General features: G+C 44.0%; 2 protein-coding genes and 1 long non-coding RNA gene across 3 annotated transcripts; all 3 read right to left on the bottom strand.

Moving 5' to 3' along the window:
• Window positions 1-297: 297 nt before the first annotated feature.
• Window positions 298-1,236, bottom strand: LOC128329675 (olfactory receptor 6X1-like). The gene has a single exon (XM_053261243.1). It carries the CDS (start codon window positions 1,234-1,236, stop codon window positions 298-300), a length of 939 nt encoding a protein of 312 aa, XP_053117218.1.
• A 2,596-nt stretch (window positions 1,237-3,832) lies between these two features.
• LOC128329103 (uncharacterized) lies at window positions 3,833-5,654 on the bottom strand. Its single transcript, XR_008309515.1, has 2 exons — window positions 5,556-5,654; window positions 3,833-4,514 (listed from the first exon to the last, which is right to left on the bottom strand). It is a non-coding gene; the product is annotated as an uncharacterized LOC128329103 (long non-coding RNA).
• Window positions 5,655-10,132: 4,478 nt separating this feature from the next.
• Window positions 10,133-11,086, bottom strand: LOC128329672 (olfactory receptor 6X1-like). The gene has a single exon (XM_053261237.1). It carries the CDS (start codon window positions 11,084-11,086, stop codon window positions 10,133-10,135), a length of 954 nt encoding a protein of 317 aa, XP_053117212.1.
• Window positions 11,087-11,539: the final 453 nt, after the last annotated feature.

Below are 11,539 nucleotides of genomic sequence, written 5' to 3'. Positions count from 1 at the left end.
CAAGATGCCTCTGAATACCAATTGCAGGGCAGCCGCAGCAGGAGAGAGGGCATGCCCGCACCTCCTGCCTGTGGGCTTCTTGGGGGCAACTGGTGGGCCTCTGTGTGAAACAGGTTGCTGGACTAGGTAGGCCTTCAGCCTGATCTAGCAGGGCTGTTTTTATGTTCTGATATTCTTCCTCTTTCACCCTTATGAAGAGGAAGAGGGGAGGGGGCAGGGAACCATTTTCACTACTTGCCCTAGGGCCCAGTCCAGCCTTGCTAGGCTGCTGTCAACAAATAAACACTTGGAGTTTTCCTAAAATGTTTGCTTCTTCCACAACGATTTCCATAAAGCTTCTTTGACCTCATTATTTCTGATCATGTATATGAAAGGGCTAAGCATTGGGCAGACCAGAGCATTCAGTAGAAAGATAGATTTGTTGATGCTGAAAGAAGAGGTCATGGTATTAGGTTTGAGGTAGATAAAAAAGACTGGCCCATACAAGATGCCGACCATGATGAGATGTGAAGCGCAGGTGGAGAAGGCCCTCTGCTGTCCACTGGTCGAAGGAATGCGGATAATTGTGGAAATGATGAAGGTGTAAGATACCATCGTCAGGAAGAGAGAGGTCAGTACCACAGACACAGCAATCAAGAAGAAAAGGGTTTCAATGAGATGCGTGTCTCCACCTGCAATCTTCAGCATCGGTCCTATGTCACAAAAGAAATGGTCAATAATGTTTGAATTACAGAAGTTTAGTCTCGCCACCATTGCAAATGGGAAAATGATGGTGAAAAAGCCCCCAAATGAGCTGGCCAGTGAACATTTAAGGCAGACCATGGGGGTCATGATGGTGTTGTACCTCAATGGCTGACAGATGGCCAAGTACCTATCAAAGGACATGAGAGTCAGAATGAAAAACTCTGTGACGCCAAAGAGGAAGTAGAAGTATGATTGCACCATGCAGCAGTAGAAGCAGATGGTGGTGTTGACTGAAAGGAGGTTGACCAGCATCTTGGGGATAATGGCGGTGGTGTACCCAATCTCAAGAACAGAGAGGTTGCTAAGGAAGAAGTACATGGGCTTCTGGAGGTGGCTGTTCATTTGCACCAGCACAATGATCAAACCATTTCCTGCAATGCATAAAAAGTAGAGCAGGCAGACAGCAGCAAACAAAGGGATATTAATTCTCCCAGTCTGTGGGATTCCGAAGAGGATGAACTCCGTCACCTTCATACAATTGGTCAAATCCATGATTGGCTTTCCATGAAACTGCAATAAGGGAATTGAGATACAAAGCTTATTGATCCAGTTTTCTTACATCACATTACTCCAAAGACTCAAAGCAGATTAGATATTCTTCTTAAAGATCAATTCTCAAGTTTTCCCATTCTACAGAAGGAAGAACTGACATAGAAAAGAAATGAGTTCCCTACAACTCACTGAATTTAAGATGAAATCTGGGATTGCTCAGAAGAGTGATAACAGTATAGATATATTTATTATTTTTTAATTTTATTGATTTATTGATTGATTACATTTCTATAACACCCTATTTGAAGGCTCTGGGCAGTGTATAGATATCGATATTGATATCGATATCAATAGCAATAGAAAGAGATAGAGAGAGAGAGACTGGATTTGAGAGAGGATAGAGATAGAGATAGAGATAGAGATCGACAGAGACAGAATTGACAGAGATAGAGAGATGTACACACATCCATGGATTTGAGAGAGTATCGAATCTGATAAATGGATGATAGGTTGAGGGTGAAGAAGACAAGAAAATGAGTATAGGAATGGAAACTACCATTTAGGTTAGTAAATAAAATACAGAGTATATAATACACATACAACAGAAGTAAACAAAGATAATATATGGACTGCTATGTATGTGGAAAATAAAGATTGCTGGTTGGTTAGAGAGGCATAATGGATTAGAAAAAGGGAGGGGGGGGGAAAGAAGAGAGAGAATTTCAGGAGAAATACAGACTGAGGACCTTACAAGCTACATTGGTTGGTAGACAGAAGATACTAAATTTGTTGGTTCTTTCATAGTATTCAGTAATGGGTATGCAGGTAAGGAAGGGAGGAAACTCCCATTACAGTAAAATGAATCCGAGAGGGGTTTATTAATTAATTGAATGATTCATAAAACAATTCTCTTCTGGGCTGATGTACAGTTGATTTTAGACCCCTGAACTTATTTGTTTGTTATCTCTCTTTGTAAACCGCCCTGAGCCATTTTTGGAAGGGCGGTATAGAAATCGAATTATTATTATTATTATTATTATTATTATTAACAACAACAATTGAGGGGGGAATGAAAGGAGATAAGTTCACTCCCAGTCTTCTATGAGAAAGATTTTCATAACAGAAAACTAGTTTATGTGATAATAACTTTTCAGAAACTTGGAGACGTTTCTGAGAAGACTATGAACCATCTTAAAAGGATACTCACATTCTTGTAGATGAACCTATCAAATATGTTCCCAAAGTACAAATTTAAGCACCAACTAGAAGCTGAAAATAATTTTCTATATACTTTACATGAAAATGGGGGAAAAAAGTTATTCCACTGGAAATGAATTCTAGATGTTTCTTTTAAGGGTCTTAGAGATCTAATCAATTCCCGTTTAAACAGAGCATTCCATCAGGATCTCTTTATTTATTCTTCATATCTCTCTCTCTTTACTGTCTCCATCTGTCTGCCCCACCCAGACAGGCATTGCCTAGAATTCGGAGTGGCTCAACCTGCAAAGGATGTAAGTCATAAGTAAGTAAAGGTGAACAAGATGAACATGTTTTCTTTTGTTTGTGCTATTTAAAATTCTGACTACCAATTAGTCAGTACAAACAAGACGTTGGCAACTATCCTCTACAGAAGGGCTTGTGTCTCTAATGATACATGTCCCTTGATGTCCCATTATGTCAAGAATACATTCTTTGTTGCATCAGCCTGGTGCAGACCCACTCCTTTTTTTTTGTAATACTGCAGGAGCCGGTACAACCAGGCCCTCTTGCAAGACTACGTCCTTATGTGCTTGTGTGGCCACTCCCTTGCAGGAACACTGGAGTGAGGACCACTGGAGGCCGGGACTAATTTTCTCAGCCTCCAGGAATCTTACAATGCACCATGCAGTGAGGGCTTCTCCTGCAGTGAGGGATTCTCCCGGGACCCTAGCACCCGCTGTTCCACATTGCATGCTAATGTGGCCTATATTTCTGTGTCAAAATCTTTACTTGCCTCTTTATTTTAATTTTTTCAAAAAGTTTCTCTGGGTTATTTATTTGTCTTTATGTGCTCTAAATCAATTACATGCCATATTTCTCCCATGCTTACTTTCTAATATGCTGAAAGTCTCATTAATTAAAGAAACAAAAATCTCCAAATTAAAAATATATAGATTAATAGGATTATCTGGTGGGCGCTGCTGCCAGGAAGGAAAAAAAACAGGTGTCGTTCCAGATGTCGTATACTGAACCCAGAGTTAAACTGTGGAGTTTCAATCCAAGTGCAGAAATGTGAAACTGAGAACCAGAAAAAACGATGAACAGGACCAACAGTTTTAGTCATGGCAGGTGCATGGATGTCTAAGCATGAGTCAAAAGAGTTTCATTTTAACTATCTAGAGCAGTGTTTCTCAACCTTTTTGGACTCAAGGACCGCTAAATCATTTGTGCAGAGTGTCAAGGACCGCTACATTCTTTGTGTGCAGTTTCCCGGACCAGCAGTTAGTAGAGGGGTTTCAAGTTTAATTTTATTTTATATATCTAAGACTTTATACCGGTCCAAAACTTGCATCTACTTGCAATTAACTTGCAATTAAACTAATGTCATAAAATAAAATTTGTTAAACAATAAACTGTATTTTATTTACATACTATTTACATATCAAAATGCACACAATGTTAATGTGAACATTATATTCAAATATTTTAGGAGCAGAGGAAGAAGTCTGATAATGAGATATTCAAAATAAAACCTTGGTATGAAAACCAACAATATTCTTCCTTTCCATGTAGCCATAAATAAGAGCCATGTCTGCTTACTGGAAAGTATGCATTCCCAAATTCCAAGGAGACTCTTAGTACATGCATATAAAAAAAGAATCATTAAAATAGAACACATTCAAGCACTATTTGAATGCTTGCATTACTTTCTCCCAAAAGCAATATTGGGGCTGTATTTGTGAATGGCAAAGAGATGACAAACTTTTGGTACTTCTGCAACAAGACAGTGGTAGAAAGGGTGTTCTCCAAAGCCATCCTCAAGCAAGCAGATCTTTCCCAGTCAGTACTACTTGATCCTCCATTTCTTCATATCTAGCAAGCTCCTTTATGAGGCGCAGCAGGTCGGCGCAGCCCTCAGACCGCGCGGCTCGGAGATGGAACGGGGCCATTTTCGCGGGGGGCGGATGGGATGGGATCCGGGGACTGCCTCTGTTTGCAGGCCAGTGCTTCTGTGCAGCATCCCAACTCTGTGGCCATGCACAGCACTGCTGGCTTATTTAAGCCCACGTAACGTGGGACTGCAAAAGAAAAGTTGCAGGAGACTCAGAGTTGTAGCGGAAGAAGAGGGAAGCGAGGCGTCGCCAAAACAGAGAAAGGGCTGGAACAGAAGAAGCGGCTAGGAGGAGTAAGAGCGAGCGAGGGCGGGCGAAAGGGAGAGGCTAGCAGGTCGGAGTGGGGTTTGAGGGCAGAGAGGCGAGGGAGCAACAAGAGGCAGGGATTGGGCAGGGCCGAGGGAGGAAAGCCCGCAAAGAGCGGAGTCAGGGTGAGGAGTCTGCGCCAGGGAAAGCCAGATTAAGGAGTGGCACTTTGGGAGCAACTTTTGTCGAGTGCGGAGCGAAGAAACTTGGAACAGGGCCATTTTCCCGGGGGGGGGGGATGGAATGGGATCCGGGGACTGCCTCCGTTTGCAGGTCAGTGTTTCTGTGCAGCATCCCAACTCTGTGGCCATGCACAGCACTACTGGCTTATTTATCCTCAATGCTCTGCTCTCCACTCCCTCGCGTGAGTCCCCGATAGTTGAAGAGCAGGAGAAGCAGTCGACGGCGGCGGCACAGGCACAGTCAGGCGCCAAGCATCCCCCTGGCAGCACAGAGGGGGAAAAACCGCAATCTCAGTGGCAGCTTCTTCAAGTAGTTTTGGGCCGATTTGGCCCGTCTTCGGCCATGTGGGGGCGGCGGCGGCAGCTTCTTTGGCCTGAAATTGGGCCTTTGTGGGGGCGGCTGGGCGGCGGCTGCAGCCGCGGCAGTTGTTTGGGGCAGGCAGTAGTTTGGGCCTATTTCGCCGTCTTCGGTCGTGTGGGGGCGGCGGCGGCTTCTTTAGCTTCTGTGGGGGCAGCTGGGTGGGCGGTCGGTGGCGGCGGCAGTCTGGGCCAATTTGGGCCCAGACTGCCGATTCTGGGCCTTGATCTGGCCATGTGGGCGACAAGCGAGAAAGCGGCAGGGAGGGGTAAGTAAACCCTCCTGCCCTCCTAAATATACCCCCCCTGCAGTTGGTCAAAGCAAACACTCACAGCCTCAGCACCTCACTTATTTTTAGCCCAGTAAGTTTAAGCAGCTCACCTTCAAAGATCTCAAAAAACCACCTTCCAGCAACCACCCAATTTCTCCACTCACTCACTCACTGACTGGGCTATCTTCCCGCCTCGGCACAAGCCCCGCCCCTGCTCCACCCCTAATTGGCCACTGACGTTCCAGGAGCCTCGGAATTTCCGGGGAGAGAAAAACTTTTACAGCGGAGAGAAAAGCGGATAGAAAAACAAGCGTATTCAGTTTGGAGCCCTGCCTTCCTAGTCGCGGACCGGCACTCAAGCCTCCGCGGACCGCTGCCGGTCCGCGGACCGGCTGTTGAGAAACACTGATCTAGAGCAGGGTTGGCCAACCTGAGGTTCTCAAGTTGCTGTTGGACTACAACTCTCATCATCCCTAGCCATCATTTATGTAGAGTTTTTTTTAAAAAACCATTTAAAAGTTAATAACCAGCTCAAACCTTTTTTAAAAGCAGGATTCGGAACATCATTAAAACAACAAAGACATCACTTGACATGCAAATGGATTCTTCTAGCTAATCTAGGTGTGTGTGTGTTTGTGTGTGTGTGTTTAAACAGTGGGGGATAGAGAAAGTGAACATGTGCAACTGGTACACTCAGATCTGGCCCCACCCTTCAAATCCTTTGTTCAAGGGCACTGAAGGAACATGGAATTGGCCCTTTCCTTTTGAAGCATTGGGCTCTAGATCAGGGATGCTCAAACTTGGGTCTCCAGATGTTGCTGTTGCAGAGTTGTTCAGTGGTGGCCAACCCACCTAAATACCCCTCCCTTAAAATGAGGTTAGCAGAGCTAACGAGGTCTCACGAGGAGATCCTCGACTGGGAGGCTAAAACAAGACTCCCGGCATCAAGGGTCTCCCCAGAATGCCCCACGGACATGATTACAGCGATGGAGCTGGTAACCATGTGGTATTCATAGAGGGTAGAGTGATCATGTGCGGGGAGAGCATGCCAAGCCAAACCATCCTCGGCTCTCCACACTTCTCGTGTGGAGAGTCTTATGAAGGGCGTAAGAGCCTTTTGGAAGGGCGGTATACATTTTTTAATAATAAATAATAAATAAATAAATAAATAAATGATCTTGCATCAGCCTGGCTAATACCTGTTAATAGTTGGCCAGAAATAAGTTCTTCCAAAACCAAAGAGAAAGTGGCATTTATTTTTTTACTTATCGCTTGATTTGTGTGCCACTTTTCATTAAAATAATCTTAAAGTGGTTTACAACATAGTTAAAACAACACACAATTAAAATACATAATGTACTGATATAAATATAAATATAAATATAATCTCTATTTAAAAATTTAAAAACCTATATAAAACAATAATGCACAAAACACAGAGCAACAGCAGTAAAAACAATACTTCAATTGAAGAGCCTGGGTGAAGAGCTACGTCTTTACTTTTTTCTTAAAAACTGTCAAGGAGATTGAGGTGTAGATTCCAGCTGGGAGACTATTCCAAAGTCTAGGGGCAATGGCGGAGAAGGCCCTGTCCCACGTGCTTGACAGCCGAGCCTCCTTCACCATTGACATGTGGAGCAAAGCCCCTTCTGATGACCTTGTCAAACAGGCAGAAACGCTTGGGATCAGGTGGTCTTTCAGATATCCAGGGCCCTATTATTATTATTATTATTATTATTATTATTATTATTATTATTATTTCTTGTTTACACAGTCAGACAGGTGCTATTGACTGGTTTGTTTTATCCAGACATCGAGTCCTTCCCAAGGACCTGTATTATTGTTGTTGTTGTTGTTGTTGTTGTTATTCCACTCATCTTCCAAGGAGCCCAGAGTGGTGTAGAAGATGGTTATGGTTCTCCCCACAACTACCTTGTGAGATTGGTTAGCCTGAGACATACATGACTGGCTCAGTGTTACCCAGAGAGTTTCATGGCTGAATGGGGATTTGAACTTAGGTCTCCCTGGTCCTAGTCCAACACTCTAACCACTATACCACACTGCAGCTGTGATGTGACTAAGGTGTGGGTAACAGTGGCCAGATCTGCCTTCTTGAGAAAGGGGCACAACTGATGCACTAGCCGAAGCTATGCAAAAGCACCTCTGGCCACCGTTTCCACCTGAACATCCAAATGCAGAGCCGGGTCCAGCAGTAGTCCTCCAAGTTGCACATTTGCTCTTTCAAGTGGAGTGTAACCCCACCAGAACCAGTAATAAGAACATAAGAATGTAAGAACAGCCCTGCTGGATCAGGCTCAAGGCCCATCTAGTCCAGCATCCTGTTTCACACAGTGGCCCACCAGATGCCACTGGAAGCCTACAGCAGGTGTTGAGGGCATGCATTCTCTCCTGCTGTTACCCTCCTGCAACTGGTACTCAGAGGCATCCTGCCTTTGAGGCTGGAGGTGGCCTATAGCCCTCCAACTAGTAGCCGTTGATAGACCTCTCCTCCATGAAGTTATCCAAACCCCTCTTAAAGCCACCCAGGTTGTTGGCTGTCACCACATCTTGTGGCAGAGAATTACACAAGTTGGTTATGCGTTGTATGAAAAATTACCTCCATTTGCTGGTCCTAAATGTCCTGGCAATCAATTTCATGGGATGACCCCTGGTTCTTGTTTGATGTGAGAGGGAGAAGAATTTCTCTCTATCCCCTTTCTCCACACCATGCATGATTTTATAGACCTCTATCATGTTTCCCCACAGTCACCATTTTTTTAAACTAAAAAGCCCCAGGTGTTGTAGCCTTGCCTCATTAAAAAGGTGCTCTAGGCCAAATCCCTTCTTCCTGATTGGCTTTCCTACTGACCAACAGTACCTTCCTTCTGTTGGCATACTTTGTTACCTGTCCAGGACAAATGGAAAAGGTCTCAGCTGATCTCCAAAATATAGCAGTGTTGATGTCAAGCAATCTTTTTTGAGGGGAGGAATACTAAAAGGGTGAGGCCATGACAGAATACCGTCTATCCTGAGACACTACTTACCCCCCTCCTAATGGTGTTCAGCGTTCCCGAGGGGCTTCAGATGGTCATGGTGTATATCAGGGATGACCAATCTGAGGCTCTCCAGCTGTTGGACAACAACTCGCATCAACTACAGCTGCAATTGTGGCTGGGGATGATGGGAGTTGTAGTCCAACCATAGTTGGGGAACCTCAGATTGGCCACTATCACTATATATTATTCAGGGCATATGCAAGGTCAATGTCTGAGGATGCATTTTTTTCCATTTCATAAACCAGTTACACTCATAGAACCTAAAATAGGGATTTCACCATGATTATTTCAGTGTAAAATTTGTGGCAGCAAAGAAAGAGAGCTCTACCTTGACTGAGTTTGAAGTGATGAATCTCATAACATAACTAATTATTGTTTGTGAGCTTGTTGGGTATACTAGCAGATTATGGATGGCCCCTCTAGTGGTGGATAGATCAAAGATAGTAATGGGTCTTAGTATGTTGGCTTATGGTTATTATATATGTCTCTATGTATTTTTATCTATTCTTAAAGCTGTTTATACTTTATGTAGTTTTTTGTATGATTGCTGCTCTCTGACTGTGATAAACTACTACTATTACTACTGCTCTGTCTCCTCCTCCTCCTCCTCCTCCTCCTCCTCCTCCTCAAGAGTAATTTGGTGGAGTGCTTAAAGGAGTTGTGTGATTAACTTACATGACAACATCTTAAAAAAAAAAGTGTGTTGGAGCGTGTAAGCATGTTGGTGGTTCTCACGAGACTCATCAGGGTAGGGGCAGCACCAAGCCAGGGTAGGAAAGCTGGGCGTGCTCTCAAATGGTGGTTTTGTAGGAGGAGGGGAGAGTGATCAAGGTAGGAGAAGGGGAGAGTGATCATGCAGGAGCCAGAAGCCAGGTAAGATGGACACCTCCAACCGAGACTCTCTCCCCAGCAATTTACCAAGATAAAATGCTGTCCTATCCAACTCCTGCCTCTCACACAGCCACTCTCCTATCCTTCTATCTTGCTTTTTGAGTTCACATGACCATGGATTGGGATTGCACCCAGCAGTCCTGCCCTGGGCCTGCTGAGGATTGTGTAAACCAGCCTTAATCTACTTTTCAGTAGATTAGCCCTGCACATACATGTGAGCACTGTCAGATATTCCCTTTAGAGGATGGGGTAGCTCTGGGAACAGCTTCTGCAAGCTTGCATGCAGAAGGTCCCCAAGTTCTTTCTCTGGCATTTCCAAGATAGGGTTGAGAGAGATTCCTGCTTGTACCCTTCAAGAAGCCACTGCCAGTCTGTTCTGACAACACTGAGCCGTCCATATGTTCCACCTTCACCCCTCTTTTTGCAATCAATTGGTCCCAACGAAGTTTCATTGATCAGGGCTACTCACTCAGGATCCATCCACCCTTAGGATACAGAAACAGAAAGGGAAGAGGGGATCTGGAGCAATAAGAACTATCCCAATTTGTATAATTTGATGGAAACTACCACCCCAGCAGCCCACACTGCCTCAATTGAAAGAAAAATCCAGAGTTCAATACATTATTTTTTTATCCCCATAGAGTAAAATATCTATCTCAGTAACAGTGAACATTTTTAAAATGGCTATGGCACCAATTTCATTGTTTGGCAGGCTTCTCCAAATTGGACCAGGACCTAATTCAATGTCTTCTTTTCCTTCCTAAGACTTTCCTTAAAGCCTGTTTGACTTCATTGTTCCTGATTGTGTATATGAAAGGGTTTAGCACTGGGGACACCATCATATTCAGTATGGCTACAACTTTGATGATACTGAAAGAAGCATGAGTGACAGTGGGCCTTAAGTAGATGAAAATGACTGCCCCATACAAGATGCTGACCACGATCAGATGAGAGATACAAGTTGAGAAAGCCTTCTGTCGTCCGGTGGTTGACGAGATGTGAAGAACTGTGGAGAGGATGAAGGTGTAGGATACCATTGTCAAGAAGAGAGAGGTCAGTACCAAAGCCACAACAAGCAGGAAGAAAAGGGTTTCAATAAGATGTGTGTCTCCACCTGCGATCCTCAACATCGGTCCTATGTCACAAAAGAAATGGTCAATAATGTTGGAGCTACAGAAGGGAAGTCTCACCAGCCTTACAAACTGGAAAATGATGGAGGAAAAGCCCCCAAACCAGGCAGCCAGTGCAAGCTTAATGCAAAGGCTAGGGGTCATGATGGTGCTGTATCTCAGGGGCTGACAGATGGCCAAGTACCTATCAATGGACATGAGTGTTAGAATGAAAAACTTGGTGACACCACAGAGGAAGTAGAAGAAAAACTGCACCATGCAACAGTTGAAGCAGATGGTCATCTCTTCTGAGAGGAGGTTGACCAACAACTTGGGCATAAAGGCAGAGGTGTGCCCCATTTCAATGACCGAGAAGTTGCTCAGGAAGAAGTACATTGGTGTCTGGAGACGGCGGTCCACCCTCACTATCACAATGATGAGGCTGTTTCCTGTAATGCACAACAGGTAGAACAGGAGGACAACAATAAACAAAATAATATTCATTCTCCCAATGTCTTGGAATCCAAGGAGGATGAACTCCATCACCCGTGAACAGTTGTTAGAATCAATCACTTGGTCAGCCATAGGTCTGCAGTAAGAGATTAGAGACCAAAAAAAATGTCTTGATTAAGATGTTTGATCTATCCTGGTGTGAAGACTTAGACAAAATAACGTCTTGTTCTTATATTCCCAGGGGAGACTGGAGGATGTGGTGTGCGGGGAATGACCTGCTTAAAATCAGCTACTCAATTGTAGCTTGAATCTAGGGATCTGGACTTCATTTATACAATTGTATATGTAGATATCCACCCTATGGGCATTTTAAAAGCAGCATTTACATGGAACAAAACAATGAGATTAAGAATGTAGAGGATCTAATACACTTACACATGAGCAATTTGATAGTATATTTTTAGATTATTACATTTGAACCATGAAGGCAAACCACAACAACCATGAATATGAGGGTGGTGGTGGTGGTGGGGGTCTATTCCTTCACATGTGCTGAGCCCAGTATAGTTTGAAATAGTCCCTTGT

Source organism: Hemicordylus capensis, chromosome 6 (genome assembly GCF_027244095.1).
Source record: "Hemicordylus capensis ecotype Gifberg chromosome 6, rHemCap1.1.pri, whole genome shotgun sequence".
Lineage (NCBI taxonomy): Eukaryota > Metazoa > Chordata > Lepidosauria > Squamata > Cordylidae > Hemicordylus > Hemicordylus capensis.
Note: the sequence above shows the minus strand (reverse complement) of the source record. Positions and strands in the feature narration are given on the sequence as shown.

Excerpts from the sequence above, each read along its gene's own strand:
- LOC128329675 (XM_053261243.1), bottom strand. The coding sequence starts at position 1,236 with ATGGATTTGACCAATTGTATGAAGGTGACGGAGTTCATCCTCTTCGGA.
- LOC128329672 (XM_053261237.1), bottom strand. The coding sequence starts at position 11,086 with ATGGCTGACCAAGTGATTGATTCTAACAACTGTTCACGGGTGATGGAG.